At 40.5% G+C, this 20675-nt stretch overlaps 1 protein-coding gene and 1 long non-coding RNA gene across 8 annotated transcripts in view; one reads left to right on the top strand and one right to left on the bottom strand.

The window, feature by feature from the left end:
* TNRC6C (trinucleotide repeat containing adaptor 6C) overlaps positions 1–20675 on the top strand; it is a 119992-nt gene that overhangs the window by 92034 nt on the left and 7283 nt on the right. For 6 of the 7 annotated variants that reach the window (XM_079965870.1, XM_079965866.1, XM_079965868.1 and 3 more), the window contains 8 exons: positions 453–572; positions 2503–2586; positions 2873–3104; positions 4932–5099; positions 6543–6734; positions 7184–7327; positions 13963–14079; positions 18301–18495. In XM_079965870.1, the coding sequence (XP_079821996.1) occupies positions 453–572; positions 2503–2586; positions 2873–3104; positions 4932–5099; positions 6543–6734; positions 7184–7327; positions 13963–14079; positions 18301–18495 (1252 nt within the window). The remainder of the gene's footprint in view (positions 1–452; positions 573–2502; positions 2587–2872; positions 3105–4931; positions 5100–6542; positions 6735–7183; positions 7328–13962; positions 14080–18300; positions 18496–20675) is intronic. The other variant, XM_079965869.1, reaches the window with a different exon arrangement.
* On the bottom strand, positions 7337–18294 carry LOC307210436. The gene is made up of 3 exons (XR_013836000.1): positions 15900–18294; positions 9862–9906; positions 7337–8052 (listed from the first exon to the last, which is right to left on the bottom strand). It is a non-coding gene; the product is annotated as an uncharacterized lncRNA (long non-coding RNA).

Here is a 20675-nt window from a genome sequence, read left to right as displayed (position 1 = left end):
TAAATCATTGCATGTGTGGAATGACTTTTGTGAACAGGGTGGAACTTCCTCTCCCTTTTCTGCCCCTGCACACACTCCAAATCTGCCTTGGGGGTTCCGTCAACCCTCTGGAGCAGTTCTGGGGGGAGAAGAGGGAGAGGAATTTGTGTGACACTTGCAGAAGTTGTTAGACACATACAATGAGTTGGTTGGATACAACTCTCAAGTATTTATATTTTATGTGTCAGATTTAGAAAGGATGAGCAGTTCTGGAATGAAGGTTTATTTTGCTGTGATATGTTGTGTTTGCTTTCAACTTCTACACATAGCTTTCTATTAAACAGAAATCACAGCAAGTAACCTAAAAACCACTTTCTTTGGAATTGTCATGTTTCAACTCTGCAAGGAGTTCAGACCTGTAACTAACACAACTGTAGTAATGAATATTCACCTTTTACATTCTTTTTCTCCAGGTTCAAGCACAGCTTTTGCAGTTTGCAGCAAAAAACATTGGTCTCAATCCTGCACTATTAACCTCGCCAATTAATCCTCAGCATATGACGATGCTGAACCAGCTCTATCAGCTGCAGCTGGTGAGTTAAAAGCCACAGTGAGAAAGCTATAAATCCAGAAAGAAAATCTTGCATTTAAAGTCACATGAATGGGCATGTTCACTTCAGAAATGATGATTAGACTTGGTTCTGAAAATGAATTTATATACCTACTTGAATCTTAAAAGTTGCTTGATACTTCCAGTATGATAAAGACTAAATTCTTTGCTCATGACCATTGGATTGTTCTAAATTTAACTTTTGAAACACATGTATAGGACTGTAACCTCAAAAACAACCTCTGGTACCACTAGTATTACTCAGAATTCTACAATATTTCTGATAGATTCCTGTGTTGTTGTTTTTGCATTGTATGCTAATCTAATAAAATTGATGTTCTGTAATACTTCTTCACCAGTAGATGCAATGGAGCATTATTTCCATTCATTTGTGCAATCAGTCATGCCCTTAATATGCATGTATTTTATTGCAAACCTTTCAAAGTTATTGCAAACCAAATCTTTCTAGGACCCAGTCTTCCAGATACCAGTGTAGAATTCAATGTACCCAATGGCAACAACTAATCTTAGGTTTTGAGAAAATTGCCCCATGTTATAAATATAGAACTTCTTTTTATTTCAGTTTTGTGAGCATACAGGAGTATGTACAGACATAACAACAGTGGTATAAATACCTTAAATAAGCTTAAGCGCTAGCCAGAGACCAGGTGTGAATGTATGGTTTGAACCATAGTACAGTGGTACCTCTGGTTGCGAACGGGATCCATTCCGGAGGCCCGTTTGCAACATGAAAAGTGTGCAACCCACAGTGGCGCGTCTGCACACGCGTGGGTTGCAATTTGCCGCTTCTGCGCATGCGTGTGACATCATTTTGCACTTCTACACATGCACGAGCGGTGAAACCCGGAAGTAACCCTTTCCGGTACTTCCGGGTTGCTGCGGGATGTAACCTGAAAGAATGCAACTTGAAGCAGACATAATATGAGGTATGACTGTATAGAGGGTTTCAGATAGGCAACAGATGAATTCCACTGGTATCATCTCAATGTATGTGTGCTCCAGGGCTTAGTTTGACAAGCTAAAGGTTCTCTAATCTTTTTGGGCAAATAGACACACTTGGAATTTTGAGAAAGTGCTAGGGATGTCAGTCACAAAATGGCTGCCAGGAGGACAGGCCCGAACACAAAATGGCTGCTGTGGAGATGTAGCATAATACCAAATAACTGCGGGAGTGGGGGCATGACGTACCTTGCTACCAAGGAAAAAAAGAGGAAAAAGAGACAATACAGAATGGTGTGGCATGCCCCTCTCCCAGTAGCCACCCCATAAAAGGGGGGAAAGTGCATACATCAGCCACTGCTACACTTGCTCACAGAGAGCAACTTGGCACTCAGTGAGATGTGGGCATGTTTAAGGGGGCATGCTCAGAGTAAGAGAGGTGGAGTCGTGCAGACAGAATTGAACAAGAAAGGCAAAAAGTCCGAGGGGTTTTTAAAGGGGATATTTAAAGGGGATATTTAAAGGGGACCTTTCACAAGCACCTTGTGGGCAACCTCTGCACTACAGTGTTCCTGTTAACTTGAGTTCTAAACCAGGATTAAGAGAGCAGAATTAGCACGAACCCTGATTAAATGTTTTGTCTACCCTGGGCCTTTGTGATTAGTTCTCTCACATGCTACCAACTCTCTGTTTGCATCTCTGTGTTTACATTTTCTTGAACAATCATTCAGTTGATGATGCCTTTTCCTCATCACGTTTTAAATAGCTTTAATTGGCCATGTATTGTTTGCACTCTTGGTCTGAGCTGACTTCTGTCTCTGGGTCTGTTACTTCCTGCAAGGACGTCTTTGGGAGCATGTATTTGTTTCATACGTTATTTAATGCAGTTGCAGTGAGACCATTGGGCTTCTTCACACTGTGACCGTAGACTTCTTTTTTCCCTCAACTTGCAGGCTTACCAACGTTTACAAATCCAGCAGCAGATGTTACAGGCTCAGCGTAATGTTTCCGGACCCATCAGACAACAGGAGCAGCAAGTAGGTGCAACTTGTTGACCCAGTTCCAAATGTAAAGCCTCTAAAGAATCTAGCATGTTACAAGAAAAAGCTTATTTGTGAAGGAAATCTACTGTGCTGCATGCTTTTATGCAGACATAAATCACAAACGGGGCTGACAGACTTTAGTTTCTCTTACATGTCTGGGATGCATCTAATTCTTAATCTATTGAATTCATTGTCTGCTGAGTGGTTCTAGATAAAGTGCCACAAACCTTTGTTCCATCTAGCATTTGCTTACTTTGTTTTCTTTTTTCCTTGCTGCCAGGTTGCACGTACAATCAATAACATGCAGCAGCAGATCCAGCAGCACCAGCGCCAGCTGGCCCAGGCCCTGCTTATGAAGCAGCAGCCACCCCCTCCACATCTATCTTTGCACCCCCCTGCAGGCAAATCAGCCATGGATAACTTTTCACCCCATCCCCAGGCTCCTGGCCTATCTGACCTGCAGACCAAAGAGCAACAGTCTTCACCGAACACCTTTGCTCCTTACCCCCTTGGTATGTGCAGTTATTTAAGGACCTGTTCAGAAGGATGTAAATTACATAATTATGTATACATACAGTGATTTAACTTGCTTCAGTCTGGAATCTTTTCTCCTGCATACCTCTGCTTCTTAACTAATTTGGCAACTGTGTCCAAATTACTTACTATCTTTATTAATATACTACCCAAAAACAAAGTTCTCTGGCAGCTAATAATAATAATAATAATATTAATAATAATACCATTAAAACTGAACCATAACAACATCAAAAAATGGCACAGTGTTAAAAACTTCAGAAGCAGAGAATAAAATCAGTATAACAAAACTCAGGCAGCACTTATACTCTTTTTATCTTGTATTGTAGCACCCTGCTTGTGGTTAACGCTTAGCTGGAATGAAATATTCAACGCAGCAATAGAGAAATTAAAATAATAATTTATTTGTCAGACAAATAAATATGAGGCACAGTGGTATATGGTTACCAAGCTCTGGCCTGGCCTCTTGCCATTCTGGCCAGCACTTATATTTCCTTAATCCAGCCCCCTTGCTCCTCCTGTGGCTGCCTCTGTCCAATCAGCCTGGTTGAAATTCCTATTGGCTGTTTGCTAGAACCAATCACAAAAGATACACCCATTTCCTCTTGTCCTTTTATGGGAATCAAAAAGCTATATATTCTTCTATCTATAAATGACAAATAAGTAGTAATATATCTTACATGTGTCTCAACAAGGAACCTTAATTACCAGCTCACCTCGCCCTGCTGCCCTCCAAAACAAATGGTTTAATCTCAAATTTTTATCTTAAACAGATGTCAAGGATCATCATTGAAAGATCTCCTTCCTTTGGAGGTCTCTAAACAAAAGCTTGACAAATGCTCTAATGATGTTTCCTGCTTGGCAGGGGGCTAGGCTGGTGGCTGATGGCCCCTGTGATCTCTTCCAACTATATGAAATAAGAATCTAGCATAAGGATTTAACATTTTTTAGCTTCTAATTCCTTTGCATAATTACATTTAAGCCAATATATTTAATACATAACATAGATAACCTTTTAAAAGGAAAAGAAATCTTAAAAGGATCTCAGTTTAAGAAAGAAACAACTTTAGAAAAAGACTTCCCAAAATACTCTCTTCCTTTCTGCCAGCTAGATGCTTTTCCATTGCTCTTGACCTTTGAACCTTAGGAAAATATGGCTCAAGTTTAATGGGAGGCACATGGTTTTATTTTACTATTTACCCACTCTTAATTATGTTTATCTCTTTTTTTATCTTCTGTAATATGTAGGGTCAGTGTAACCTTGGCTGTCAGCCTGTAATTCCCTTTTTACGACTTTGAGAATTGTTTTCTGCTATAAATCAGGGGGCCCCCTTGTCTAGGAGTAAAAACATTGCCAAGGTTCTTAGGCAGCTGCTCTTCTGCCTGGCATGAACATTTGAAAATCTTTAAGCTCATTTTAAGATACAGGCCCTGATCAAAATATAAGCTTGATAAAAATGCAGGCTTATGATTAGATGCCTCAGTATAATATTAGCATCCAGGATCCCTGAATGAGTCTGAATGGTAGAAGGTTTAGGACTGACAGAACAAAATAGCTTAAGTCTTAAATTAACTTTCAGAAAATGTAGTGGTAGGTACCAGTTTAGGTGGTTGTAAGATACTTGGTGCTTGTAATATACTGTCCCTCCCAATTTACTTCTTGGGCCCTTGCTGCTTTAACCCATGTTTGCATTACTTGTAGACGTAAAAAGATTAGCTTGTGACTTCAGCTTAAAGTAAAGTGTGATTAAATGCCAAGAATCGGGGATTAAGGGTTTCTTAATAGCCTGCCTACTTCCTCTTAGCTGGACTGAACCCAAACATGAATGTAAACAGCATGGACATTCCTGGTGGTTTGTCAGTGAAGGACACTTCTCAGTCCCAATCTCGCCTTCCTCAGTGGACACATCCCAACTCAATGGATAATCTCTCCAGTGCTGCTTCTCCACTTGACCAGAATCCTAGCAAGCACGGTATGTGTCGTCATTCTAAATACATCAAGTCCAATTGCAAGATTCTACGTTTTGCTGATACAGTGGTACCTCGGGTTAAGTACTTAATTCGTTCCGGAGGTCCGTTCTTAACCTGAAACTGTTCTTAACCTGAAGCACCACTTTAGCTAATGGAGCCTCCTGCTTCCGCCACACCGTCAGGGCACGATTTCTGTTCTCATCCTGAAGCAAAGTTCTTAACCCGAGGTACTATTTCTGGGTTAGCGGAGTCTATAAGCTTAAGCATATGTAACCCGAGGTACCACTGTATTCTCTCCCCCCACCCCAGGTTAGCAATGGGCATTGCAAAGTACTTAACAGAATATAAATTTCTCAATGGAACATTTGTATGTGCAAATATCTTATTTTTGTAATTCCCACCACACCCCCACGCACATATTACTGCTCATACTGATTTCATTGCTCATATTATTGATCATAATAAATGTTAATGGCCTAAAAAACAAGAAGGGAAAATCAGTTTGAAAAGTCCAGAACATCAAGCATCTCGACTTTTGAGTGGCTTAGGCTAGTCTTATATCCATTTACTGGGAAGTATGCCCCACTGAACTCCATCATATTTAATCTCCAAACAGGTAAGCATAGAATGCACAGTTAGAAAATTAAATTACACATGTGTTATATTTTTCTCATGAATCCTTAAATCTTAAACTTTATGAGATGTTAAGAGAAGTTGGCAGGGGCGGAGGTTCACTTAGGTGAGCAGTTTCCAAAAAAACACACCCCAAAGAGAGTGCAAAATACCTACCGTGTTTGGAATTCATCACATTAATGTAAATTGAATGCAGACTACAACAACTGTAGGCAGAGCAGAAGTGAAAATTCAGTATTGCCCTTAGTGTCATTATACATTTTAATCCAATACTGAGAGAAACCTATTTTAGCTCCCTGCTCTTGTTTCAAACTCCCATTTTCTAAACTCACAGCTAATACTGTTCTCTTTAAAAACATTTACATGTTGTGAGTATATTGGTAAGATTTTTAAGGATCTTAATGATCCATATAGCAAAGTGCTTTTGCTGACACTCAGCAAAATACCATGTTGTGTATCTTACATTTTTCATTAGAGTCCTTTTGTTTTAACTTTACTTGACAGTTTTATCAGTAGCAAATCAGTCCCATGCAGGTTTGTTCGAAACAGGTCCCACTGTGTGTTCAGTGAGATTTACACCCAGTAGCAGCTTTAATCTCACGAATCTTTGATAGATAACTTTTGAACTGTGTTAGCTACCTTTCAGCCCCAGTTTAAGCTGCTATCTTTCACTTAACTGGCCAGTGTTACAGATGTGTTGTGTGAGTGATACTTTGCTTTGCTAATTATAGTGACTACCAATAAGAGAAGGAGCCAAATGTTAACCATGCTCTTAATAATCTTGTGCTGTCATCCCACCTTCTTTATTCTAGGTGCTATCCCTGGAGGTCTGAGTATTGGTCCTCCAGGAAAGTCCTCCATTGATGACTCTTATGGCCGGTATGATCTGATTCAAAACAACGAGTCACCAGCTAGTCCTCCTGTAGCCGTTCCTCACAGCTGGTCACGTGCCAAATCTGATAGTGATAAAATCTCCAATGGCTCCAGTATCAACTGGCCACCAGGTAACAAAAAAAATATGTATTCTAGCTTTTAGAGCTTGAAGGTATCTGAAATGTGATACAAACCCCTTTACTGAGGCAATGCTTTCAGTATCCAAATGTTAACATACTAGTTCAGCTCATTCCAGCTGCAGTCTTCCGTAAGATGAAAGTATGAGGAACATTTTGCCACACTATTGTTGGGCGAGGCATGCAGGCACATAAAATGTTTTATCCTGGTGTGAACTGGGATAAAACTTCCTACCTGCCTGATGCTAGCACTGAATTTGGACAACAAAATCCATCCATCCAAACCTCCCTTATAAAATGTTTTTCTTAAACTTTTTATCAAAATGCCCACTCCATCACCAGAGAGTTGTGTACCTGGTTTCATCTTCTGCGCAACGGTACCTTTTCCCATGCATGTGGATCTTGGTAAGAAATGTGATGTCATCTTATTTTCTCCCAAACAGAATTTCATCCTGGGGTACCATGGAAAGGTTTGCAGAACATTGACCCTGAGAATGATCCTGACGTTACACCTGGAAGTGTTCCAACAGGGCCAACTATTAACACCACCATACAAGATGTTAATCGCTATCTACTCAAGAGTGGAGGTAGAGTAATATCCATGTGTCATGTTGCCTTTATTGTTTCTCTTCCTTTCTATTCAACTTCTGTGTTTTTATAGTATACCCAAGTCTGAAAGCCATCTGTACTCATGACCGGAATTGACATAATTTGCAATTGTATTTGTTCCCTAAGCATTTAGTTTTTAAGCTATTTTTGGGTGGCTACAAGTTTAACCAGCAGAATAGCAGGGAACAGCCCTATGTAAACCTTCTCTGCTGGCTGCTTTCCCACCCAAAAAATCACTCCCTTCCAGCTGTTCTTTCAGCTTGTGGGAAAGGCTGAGCCAAACAGGGGAATGACTAAGTCGCCCCTTCCTCTCTGTTTTCAATTCACAACCTCCTAGTGCTGAACTTTATCTTATTTTTAAGACAAAAGGGAAAGATGCACATCACTAAATGTCATGTCTAGTTTTGGTCCTTACACTCATGCAACTCAAAACTGTACCTGAATATCTACTGTATTTCATAATAGCTGTTTCTGCTCGAACATCTGCCTTGAGTTTTGATTTATTTTGACTTTGACCTGTAAGGGTATCATTTGAAGACTTCATCATCATCTTTGAAATTTTAAGCCTGTGCAAGTTTTAGTTTAGTGGACAAGTCTTCCATGTTCATCAGAAGTTGCTATGTCACTCTTGAGCTTCAGTAAAGATTTCCTTTTTCCTGTACATTACAGCTGTGAAGTCATAACACAGTTACAAGCAGCTGTCCTGTTAACAAGAAAGTGAATATCATAAATCTCATATGGGGTGTCAATTGTGATGAGAAAATGGGCTGACCCATCACTAAACCCAGAAGCAGGCAATATATATAAAAATAAAAATAGAGGCCCTATATATTGAATGTTCTTTGTCCCATCTTTATCTGAGCTTCCTCAAACACCAGGCTATTGACTGTACTAACTGGATTCTAAAGTAGCAGAAACAAGTGCTGCACCTGAAGATACCTAGCTTATACTGAAGTGACTTGCACTGCCTGGTGGAAGTCCAGTAGCAACAATACTAACTGGAGTATAGTTGTGTTGGTAATTTACATTTAACAGGCCTCCCAGTTATAGATTGAGCTGCTTCACTCCCTATCTTCAAGGATGACTATGAATCAGTTTTGTCCTTAGAAGTTCTTTACGTTTGGGTGTATTTTTCAGCTATGTTCTTGGATTTGTCAGCTGAAAAAAATAATTGTTTGTTTCTGTTACACCATCTATGTACATTTTACATAGAAGTTAGACACATAAGAATAAGAGATTATGGTCAGTAGTAGATATTTGCATGTATGTACAAAGCTCTCTGCCTTTTGTTTCCTACATGTACTGTTCTTCTCAACCCAGGCTGTAAATCATAAAGCTAGTGAACTTAGTGTATCTCCTTTTCCTGCCTGGTGGCATCCCTTTGTAATTTGAGGGAATTCAAAATAGCCATTATTTGTGGTCCTTTGCCTCATATTTGTGGGAACCTTGAAAACCCATCAAAGATGGGGGGGGGGTTGAAAGGATGCATGCACCACTACATTTGTCTTGGCCCTTTTCTCCCTAGATTCCAAGATGGAACTAGTGCCAGATTTTTGCAGCTTATTCACCCACCCAGCTGCACTGAATGACCCTTTTGCATTCTGTGAGTGCAGCTAGACATGATCTATGATTAGCTCTCCAGCTCCTTTTTAACAGTTTAATGACAACTGTGGAGTGTGCAATGGAAATAACTGAGCTACTGAGGTGCTGGTGTGGGGTTTCTATCATTTCCTGGCAGAAAGGAAAGGGGGGTTTCCTTTTCCTTCCACCATTTTCACAATTATAACTCATTTCCAAGATTCTGTTTCTATCATCATGAAGACATACAGGTACTATATGGCTGCAAATAGCAGCTTCAGTGGATGAGTGAGGGGCAATTTTCATTAGGTGTTAGCTCCTTGCTTTCCCCCAGTACCAGCATCCTAATTGGATTCATGACAGATAAACACACTGGACCCGCTCTTAAACTGTTAAAAAACAACAACACAACGACAACAACAACCCAGAAACATCTAATTTGATTCTAAGATTATTTCACTGCTGAGCATTACTTTGGTTGAGGGATCAAACTCCACAAGGCAGAGCGGGGAATGAGGGGGGAGAGATGGTAATGAGAGTGTAGACTTGTGGAGTGGGGGAGAGGAATCATAAGTTATAGAGAAAAAAATGGAAATTTGGATACTAAGAGATCTGTACAGGGGGAAGAAGAGTGCTATAGGAAGCACAGAAAAAAATAGGGGAGTGATGGCAGAAACACCTATGGATAGAGAAGCAGAAAAATACAGGATTCGAAGAAAGAATAAAGTATGCTGTTTCCCAGTATAGAAAGAAAAGTGGTTAACAGAGAATGGGTTAAAGAAAATGCAGCATTAAAATTTTCAAGAAAAATGGGTTTCAGTTATTAACCATATGATACAGTACTCTTGCATTAGTAAAAATATACAAGTAGCCTTCAGTTTGACTGACCTCCAAACTATGATTAGAAGTTGTACAGCCCTGTTCTAGTGCATACCTTAATGCAGAAACTATTCATCCCATAGGCAAAGCTGTTTTCATACTGTTAAGTAGAAATTGATGTTTTAAAATATTATGGAAACCAGAAAAACTTACGGAAAATATTTATTTTGTATAATTCTGTGAACATTTATACATGTGGACTCCTCAATAATGAAGTGGCCAGGTTCATGGTTCAGAAATTACATTCCAATCCTTCACCACCCCACTCCAAAAGAGTTATGATTCCCTTTTCTGTTTTATAGCTTCCTCTAACCACAGTTTGCCATCAAAATTAGGCAAATTAGTTCTAACCTCCAAACATCATTTGACCCATAGTTTAAAGTGGATTTACAAACTGAATTGTCTCCGACCAATCTTTTGAAAGGAAAAGTGTGGGTAATAGAAGGAGAGTAGATTGTTCTGGATGGGGAAACCAAGGTGATGAAAAGAGCAGGATATATTTATACTGCACAGACTGTGAACAGTGAAGCCTTTTGTAGATGACAAGATTTTTCTAACATTTGAAGCATTCCCAAGACTCTCAGGGCTCAGCATCAGAATGCACATATAGAATCATGGAAACTTGTTTTGTTTATGTGTTGCTTCTTGGTTATTATATTGCACAATGAAAAATTATCTGCATTTTTTGAATGCAAATTTAATTTTAGTATGGTTGACATAATTCCTGTGACTTTGCAACTAGCTGAGGCACCCTGATGCCTATTTATCAGCACATCTTCGTATGCATACTTACTACCATAATTTTATCTATCTTATACATGCTGCCTGGATGTTCAGGTTCTCTGTTAGTAATACAAAAATACCCTGTACATTCAGTATTGAGTGTTGTTCTTTCAGCAGCTGGCATGAGCACAGCTGTGAATGCATTGCCAGAGATGTCTTCTTACAGTCATTAATGACTGTGCCTTCTGCTAGAGGTTGCGGACAAATCTTCATCCACAGCTGTTTCTGTATTACAGCTATTTGCCCTCAATGCAGATTGAATGTTCTGTCATGCCTTTTTGTCATGATCATTGACAGTTCCACTTTACCTGCATCAAATCTAGGTCACCGTTCTTAGATTCACACCTTTTCCAGTTCATTTTCTCTCATTGTATATGAGGATAGAGGGCATCATACCTGCAATCTTCACACCAAAATGGATTGTCTGTGTTTGGACATAATGTTAAACCACAGTAAAACGTTATGAGAATGTGCCTCAATTCCCCTTGGGCTTGGGCTCACCCTCTTCCCCCTGTGATGCAAGCACAAGGAGATCATTTGAAAACTAGACTGTGGTTAGACTTAACTATGGTTAGTGAAAACAGGCCAACTTCATAAATTATGGTTCAAAGTTGGCTTATTGTCACTAACCATAGTTAAGATGTACTGGTTTGGACATGGTAATTCCTCCTCACAGCCATGTTGGAAGAGAAGTGGATAGAATGCAAGCCCACAGAAAGATTGGGCTTGTTCTCATATTGCTAAATTATGCTTTAGTTATTCTGAACCTACACAGTGTCTTCAGTGCAAGATCTCTCTTCTCAGGCTTTTACTCTTTAATTGTTATATTTTTACCACAGTGTCTGCATTGCTGCAACTTTGACTTACTTCAGCTGTAATGCCAAACCATGCTTTTTCATTAAATGAATGAGCCTCAGGCTGACTTCTTATTTCCTTTCCTCAGATGTTTCAGTTCTTGCCCACACTTCCTGGTTCTTAGCAAACACAGAACTAGAAACCATCATTTGATCTTGGTTTCTAGTTCTGGTTTGGAGGCAAACCATGCTGAAATGGCAAACTATGCTTTACTGAGAACTAGGAAGTATGGGAAGAAATCAGAATATATGAGGGAATGAATGAATGAATGCACAAGCGTGTGAGGGTCATTCATGTGAGCTGAGCCATAGGGTTGTGTTCAGCTAAGTTTACTCATGGCAGACCCACTGAAATCAATGAACATGACTAAGTTAGGTCTAAGTTAAATGGGTCTACTCTGAGTAAAATTTCGGTGTATACCACTTATAATCATCTTACATTTATTGCCTCAATGTCTGTAAGCATTCTGCTTCCAAGACTTTTAAAGTAATTTTAGTAATATTTTCCTTTCATAATTTTCCATAGATCCAACTCCCCCCCCCCTTATGTGCTAAGGCAGGATCACCATCATATATGGAGAACATATAATCAAGTTGATTTGCTGATTTCCTGGAAGCATGGGAACCATTCAAGTATATATATATATGCTCATGGGAACTAAAGCACTGGTTTCATGCAACACTCACTTACTGCTCAACTGACTTCCTCATAGTCTGGGATGATGCAGTCCACATGAGTGTGGGATACTCAAAACATTATGTAGCATCATGCAGTTTCTTTGTGGGTTTTATACTGTTGGTTTTTCACTGGAGCATTGATCCTGGAGCAGAAGTTATCACACAACTTTGTGTTACAATTGGTTTTAGTATGTATAGTTATGTTGTTATGAAATACTTGTACAAGATAACGGCCAGCTTTTTTCGAGACTCAGAAAATAACATCAACTTTCCATTTTCTGAATTTATAATTGGACATTATCTTCTTGTAGGGGTAGCAAATGTAGGCAAAAAGCTCAACTAGGCTCGGAAGAGATCTGCTTCCCCTCTGCCCCCCACCAAGCCTCACAGACATGCATGCAGGTGGTGTGATAGGATGTTAGACAGAAAGGAGCATCTCTGTACATCTCATGCATGCCAGTCCAGTCTGTCCTCTGCCCAATACAAGATACTTACACTATGACCACAAGTAACTTGCAAGGCATGAAGAGAAGGGGCTGGATATGTGAGGCATGCACAGATGTCCCATCACAGTGCCTGCATATTTTTCAGTGTTTGAGCAGGCAGAGAAATAAAAACCAGGGAGCCCTATTAGAGTCCTCTGAATGTGGGTGCTGCAGCCGCACAGCATATGGATCGGCCCTGTGTTATTACTGAAAATGCTGGGTGCAAGAGCAAGACATACTGCAGCAAACCAGTCACTGAAGAGTGATTCTCTTATTTAAAAAACCATATACATCTAGTCTTCACAACAATATAGCAAGGTACGTCAAGCAGAGGATATATATTCACACAACACAATCTACCATAGACGAGTTCAACGTGGGATCCTTAAGCCTTTAAGATGAATGGCTGATGTTTGCTCCACCACATCTGAAAACTTGGATAGTCCCTTAATTTATTAGAATAGAGTTGTTGTCCACTTGTATAGTAATGCTAATATTAGATTGGATTCGATTATTTGGGCTTTCCCCTTTGAGATTCTTCCTTCATATATGTTACCCATACCAACAAGATGCCATGTGTTTAAGTCATGTTTAGCCTTTCTGACTATATAAATAACTTCTAAAGTAATTTGTGTGCCTCTGTCTAAGAAGCATTACAACAGAATTTATAATTCCAGGTGGCTTCTAGCAACTTGACCACCCTATTGGTTTTCAACAGCCTGAATGTGGCAGTTGCACCGTGGCTGCAGAGCACTAGACCTGACACTCAGCTCCCAGGGCAGATCTGTGGAGGCATTTGGTCCTGCAGCTCTGGCCTTGGCCTGTGATGTGACTTATTTTGCTGAAGCTTGTGGGAACATCCTATGCCACAAAGCTGGAGGGGGTGGGATTGGCTGGCGACAGTTGCAGGGATTCTCGAAGGCAAGTGAGGCTGAGATGAGCACATCTGTCTGACCTGCCTTGCACAGAACGATGCTTTTAACTTTCTGACACATGGGTCACCACAACTGATATAGCTGCATTTTCATAAACATTTTTCACCTACGATTCATGTATCCTGGATACGGTGGCAATGATTGTCACCTTCTTGGAAATAACAGTTTAAGGAGAGTTAGAATGTATCCTTCTGCATGGGCACAACTACCCTTGTCACTGTGCCACCCTTTTTTGTACTTAGTTCTGCTGCATCGGATCATGCTTCCTATAACATTTCATTCCTAGACCTCAAAGGCAAGGCTGGGTTAGCATCTTACCTTGCATGGTTTCTGTTTGCACATGACGGTGTTAGAATTGCATATGCTACAGTAGACACCATTCTGCCCATCTTTCTTAGTTGCTTCTTTGCTGGTTCTGCAGGGTCATCCCCAACATCATCTCAGAATGCCACGCTGCCTTCATCGAGTGCCTGGCCACTTAGTGCCTCCGGCTACAGTAGCTCTTTCAGCAGCATTGCATCCGCACCTAGCATTGCAGGTACGACCAATGGTCTTTCTACTTAGAGTCCCTCTTTATCCACAAAGAGAGGAGGTTCTTGAAAGGCTTCTGCTCAATGTGGTAATGATGGTCCTATAGGTGTGCCACATGTCTTTTGCATACTGTGCTCCTTCAGTCCAGTAACTGTCCTGAGAGTTTGGCAGTGATGAATATGTAATGGGGATGTTTGGCACTGAAAATACTTCAAAATGAGAAACATAAATTAGATAGAGTGCCAACGCCTTGGTGCATATTGGACTAAATTCTGTTCATGAAAACAGGAAAGCTTTTGACCGTCATTCAAACTAGCTTATACTGTTTCATCAACAGAAGTTGTGGAATAAAGAGCATAGCTTGTCTGATGTTGTGTTTCTCATTTCCTGGAAATAAGTTGATCAATACAACAAAAGTCTTTCACTTCTCCTTGTTCTCCCTTCCCTTCCCAACTTTGCCTACCCATCTCAGCAAATGTCTTGATGAAGCAGAAAGTGGGCAGTGTGGTCACTGTCAACATATATGTGGCTGAAATTCCATTGCATTATTTCTAACACATACCCAGCAATTTTCAAGATGCTGTCAGCAATCTTGCTTTGTTCAGCCACCCTGGGGCCAATAGGTGCAAGTGGACTCAATTGGGAAAATGGGGGTCAGGGTGGGGGGCAGCAACAAATTGTGTCCTTATTGCCCATCTCTAAATTCCCAAGTGGCCTTCTTGATCATGCCCTTTTCATATGATGCATCTTATTACAAAATGAACAAAATGAAAATGTGCTTGTATTGCAAAGGTAAGATTTGTTTCCAAACAATAAATAGCTTGTCTTATTCAGGGCCAGCCTAAACTTTTGCCACTTGAAGCAAAAAGCCCTACTGTCTTGGTCCTGTGACTTCCTCTTTGACATGGGGAAGGGGTGAACAAAACAGGCCATAAAAGGTTTTTTGGCAATGCTTAGCCTGGTTTTCTTCCCAGTGCCATAGATAGGAAAAGGTGATGAGCTTGAGCCCTTCATGTTGTAGGAGTTCATGGGAAGGCCCAGGTTCTCCTCTTCCTCCTCTCCTCTCTTTTCTCTTCATTTCAAAAGGAATAGGGTCGTTTCTGTGCACATGTTTTGTTCCTACCTGCAGACAGGGGCTAGGTCAGCAAAGTGGAGGGTAACTTGTGCCTTATCTCGCATTGCCCATGAACCAGAAAGGAAGCAGCCAGTGCGGCTTTTAATCACTCTGGAAGGAATTGTGCCATGCACCCCCACATTGCATATCACACACTAGAAGGGGTAGGGCACAATGCTTTTACTGCGAGAACAGGTGCTTGCTGCTTGCTTTATTCCTGAGAAGTGCTGAGGAGTTTGTATATGCAAACTTTCTCAAGTTACCCTTGCCACTGCCACCTAATTTTCTCCCAGAGACGTGGGGCTTCAACCTGCAGATACTGCCAGGCCTACCTTAACTAGAATCAAAATGCCAGCAATGTTGCAGTTATAAATTTATGCATTTTAATTGATTGGTCAAAATAAGACACTTAACATCTAGCAGATAGGTAATTTTTGAGAACCATGATCAAAATGTTAATATGTTGATGTGATACTGTTTTATTTTGGTCTCCAGACTGAAGACTGTGAGGGTATTGGGTTTCCCACTGCTGAAAATGGAAAGGAATGCTGAACTCCTTTTCAGCCAGCAACTGGACAGCCCATGGATCTGATGTTTTTTTACTGTAGCCCACAACCTCAAAAATATTTTGAACATTTATTTTTCCTGCTTTTGAGTTACATGGTCTTCTTACAGTACTTTGGCCCCCTTGATGTAAACAATATGTAACCTACCACCAAAGCAGGATGCAGGCCTAGATAGTCCAAATGATAATTCTAGTAACTGTGAATTTCTTAATGGGCAGTTTAAGCTGAAATCTGTAAGTAATAGGGAAAGCTCAGCTGTTTTTCTTTACTAAGCCCACACTGCCTGAAGTCTTGAGAAACTGGTGTACAGCTGGAATCTTATACTTTATTTCAGATCTCCCCTTTCCACGGGCTTGCTTTGGGAACCATATGGGGCAAACAACACAGAATAGACAGCAAAAACGGCTACATGAGCACAGGTCTGCATAAATGTAAATGATCTTGGTGGGTTGTGGAAACTTTTTCTACAGCTCACCAATGTCATTTACATTCATGCAGACCTGTGCTCAGGTAGCCATGCTTTTGGTTTCTTATATTTATGTACCCTTTAAGGCTTGTATCCAACCAAGTTCTTCTTTCAGCTCAAGGGCTTTTGTCTGTGCAGTAGAATATCTTCTTCCCATGTGCCGCTCTCCCCAAATCTGTTCTGGGGGTTCCCCCAACCCTCCTGAGCAGATGACAGGCATGGGGACAAGAGAGGGAGAGGAAATCCCATTGCACAGGCAGAAGTCCTGCATTAAAAGGACAGCCTCAGTGGATACAATCTTAAATCAGCTCTTTAGTTAAGCAGTAAAGCGTGTATTTTTAAAAGATTACCTGTTAACAATTCTTTAAAAGGAAATAAAACAAGTTTACTTGCCCTTAATTTTAATTTTTATGCACTGCTCCTTCATGTAGCTTTTCTCCTTCTACTATTCTTACTTATCATTTATCTACTTCAACCATTTATATACTGCTTAACAACATAAGTCTCTGGTGAATTGTGCACTGACCATGTGAGAACCAGTGACATAATGGTAAAACTGTTTTGAAAATGTTTTCTTTTTAAAAAAATGAAGATTCAACATTGAATATTACTTTTAAATCAGACTCATATGGTTTGTAAGACTATTTTTGCAGCATTTAACATTTTTATCCTTTGAGTTCATCTTGTTAAAAAAATTGTATCTAGAAGGAGAACCAACTTGACTGCAGGTGAATTCACACACATCACAGCTGTACAGTTTGCACACAACATAAGGACTAGGTCCTGGCTCCCCCCCCCTTTTTTTTTTTAAAGGAAGGCCACACAAGTTTGAGGTTCACATTGGGACAAGGCTGTGTGTTTAAGTTACACTCTCACAGCACAGGGCATACTCCGTGGTAAATGTGTTTAGTACTGCATGTGTGAATCAGCTTCCTCTCTTTATATACATGTGAAAATATTTTAAGGCTGGGAAGTTATCTTGCATTTTTCTTACTGACCTCTAAGTACATCATTTATATGATTGATGCTTAATAATCTGCATTTCTTTGCTTTCGTTGAACACATACCATTCATTTCTGGAAGTGATGATTAAAAGGAATCAGAAAGGGATGTGTGATTGCAGGAATAAATGTTGTGCCATGAGGGGTCCTTGTGGAAACATTTCAGATTAATATAGGAGTTAACAAGATGAGGAACTCCCTTGTCTCTTTCACTCCCTCCTCAGAAAGAAGGAGAGAAAGGTGCTTCTCTCATTTCTGGGATGGCAGTTGAGAGGTCAACTCTCTCCCCTCTTAGAGCCAAAGTAACAGCTGCCAAGGTACAAGAATGCCAATGATAGTGTAGATTCAGTAATACGCTATGACTAAAGGATGCAGAAGGAGCAAGATCTCCCTGTCTCTTGCATCCTTCACTCCCATCATCCTTTCCCCACAGCTAACAGGAGAGGAAACAGTTAACATATTGTTAAGCGAGAAACAGCCTGATGTGGTCTCTTACTGCTTTCAGGCTATCTAGAAACAGTTGGAGAGCACCCAGGGTAATTGCTGGGCAATAACTTAAGATGTCAGCAATTCTCTTCCTCCTGTGGATAGAGAAGGAGGAGGAGGAAGAGGAGAAGGCATGAAATATGGTGATGGGGCAATGGGGCTTGTCAGCAGATCACTTTTGGAACTAGCAGGGGACTTGATCCACCATAACCTCTAGCATACCCAGAAACAAACATGACAGTTCCTCCAGTTCAAGAAGACGAAAAAAAGACTAATGTTATGTGCTTAGTGATTTAAAACCTGTAAGTAACTTGTTTTATTCAGAAGTCAGATTATTTTCAGATCTAACAGTTTGGACTCTGGAAGTATTCGCTAATGGGACTTTTGTCCAAACCAGGAGGAACAAATCTGGGATCTTTAAAGGCTGTGGATTAATTATACAGATATATTAGCAAGAGAAGCTCTGCCAGTTATGATCAGTGTTTGCTATAGTGCTTATTATGCTGGTGTAAAGAGGAGAACAAAACCCTGGGGATCACTCAGTGTCCCTATACTACATTCTAACAAATACATGAATTGCATTTCTCTGTTGCAGGTAAACTGTCAGACATCAAATCAACGTGGTCCTCTGGCCCAATTTCTCACACACAAGCCTCTCTGTCCCATGAACTGTGGAAGGTGCCCAGAAACACTACTGCTCCTACAAGACCACCTCCAGGCTTAACAAACACCAAGCCATCGTCTACTTGGGGTGCCAGCCCACTGGGTTGGACCAGCTCTTACTCCTCTGGTATTCCTGACTCCTGTCTTTTTTCCTTTCCTTTTTTTTTGGGGGGGGGGGCAACGCAACAACTTTTTTGTTCTTATCCCCTCTCTGTGTTCAGGTTTTTTAATGTAGCAAATCTGTAGGCCTCAAAGGGTGAGTGGAATGCACTCATTTGCTGAATTATTCCTGAGATGGAAAATTCGTGCAACCAGTCAGACGTGACAGTTCTCCCCAGAAAGTACTTTTCTCAGTAATTTCCTCTGTGGCAGGTGCATTTCTATGTGCTATTAGCAGTTGTGCTTTCAGTAATTCAGGATAAAAGCCATTGAAGACTTACTGGGGAATAAGCTCAGCTGAGGTTCCCCCAAGCCTGCAAACCCCTCTCTCTTCCACATGAATGATAAGATCCACACTCAGAGAATGAGTTTGCTGTTGGTGTCCATGATTATATCATTTGGTATATAAGTTCATACCTATTTACCAAATCACTGCAAGTTACTGAAAGTGGTATTGATCCAGCTTTCTCTCTCCACTCCCCCATATTTTTGTGGAGAAAATAATGCACAATTGTACTGCATATGCTAAGCAGAATTTTGTAAAACGAGGCATGTTACCCCATAAGGCAAAAACAGACTACAAGAGAGTCTTGTTGAAACCTCAGACTGTAATGTAAGCAAGGGCTATGCAGTTAAAAGCAAGAGGGACTTAGATTGTTTGTGCTGCAAATGGGACATAACTATCTTAAGCTTCTGGAATTCATGGAAAAGCAGAAATGAGACCAACATTTTGAAGAATGATTGCACCTATTTTGCCACTGTTTTCCTACTGGTTGTTCTGCACAGTCCTAATGGGAACCATGTTGATCTCCATGATAACTGATGCTAGTGCAAAATTGGTTGCAGGATCAGCACAAGTGGCACAGCTTGCTATAGCACAAAACAGCTATATTCAGAGATTTCAAAGATTCAGGCAAGCCATGACTGGGATGAGCAATCAGCTAGGAAGGAAGTTGAGTGGAAAGGTGACAGAAGTCCTAGATACTTGCTGAGTGGAGAGGGATCTTACGCTCAAGTCCTGCTTGCCAATTTCCACAGGCATCTGCTTGGGCACTGTGAGAACAGGATGCTGGACTAGATGGGCCCTTGGCCTGATCCAGCAGTCTTTTCTTATGATGGCTTTACTAGATTTGTTTTTTTAAAAAACTGCCAATGAAAATTCTTCAGCTGATACCATCACACCCAAATGTTCCTGCTAAGTGTGGGCCCTTAGTGCAGCACAAGGCAGAATCCTCTGGAAAGCAATGGCAATTAATTGCAAAACTGTGCAAGTTAATTCTGAATGAAGGGAAGATGTGTAACTAAGGCATACATAGCTTCCCATAAGATGCAAAATCCATAAAAAGGTTTCTCCCTGTCCTGACTTTATGATCCATTTATTTGGCTACTTCTGTTTCACACACCATACACTGTTTCAGATGGATTTCTTCACGTGTCACAATATTTATTGTTTTACCAGTAAGTGTGGAAATGAAATGCTCCCATCAACCCTTTGAAAAACACACATTATTAGCTTTTTATGAGCTCCACCTGGTGGCCAAAGAACAAGGATTCAGATTTCAGCTTCAGTGCAGTAACCCACCTGACTTTGGAAGTCATGTGCCTTTTTAAAATGCTGCCATTTAAATGTCGAAGCAGTGCAGGTTCAGCAATTAACACTGCCTTAGTATAGAGGAAATAATGAACTGGAAATCTAGAGTTGATTTGCTTGCTTTAGTGTACATCTAATGGGTGCTAGATGTCTGGATCACAGCTGGAAGATATGTTCTTAATCTGTTTCATTCATCCCGTGCCTTACATGGCATTCTGCTCTATGCAATTACCCTGTCACATCACCTATTCAAATATGATAAGCTGGACTCCTGGGGCCTTAACTTGGCATATCTGAAAATCAGGAGGTGTGGAAGTAGCAATATCCTTTTGAAATTGCCTTCTGAGCATTTGAAACTATTGTCTTTAAACACAATCTTTAAAATCATGATCTGGCCATTTTGTAAAACAAAACTTGACAGATAACAGTGCCAAAGGATAACAACAGAAAAGGCCACAGGTTGCTTATCATTCCATTAATCTCACCTCATAGCTACTGAATCATAGCATCACTGACTTTAGAGAGACATCTGTTTTGCAGTTTCCAGAGGGGTAACC

This window comes from Podarcis cretensis (assembly GCF_951804945.1).
Source record: "Podarcis cretensis genome assembly, chromosome: 2".
Lineage (NCBI taxonomy): Eukaryota > Metazoa > Chordata > Lepidosauria > Squamata > Lacertidae > Podarcis > Podarcis cretensis.
This window is presented reverse-complemented; position numbering and strand designations above follow the sequence as displayed.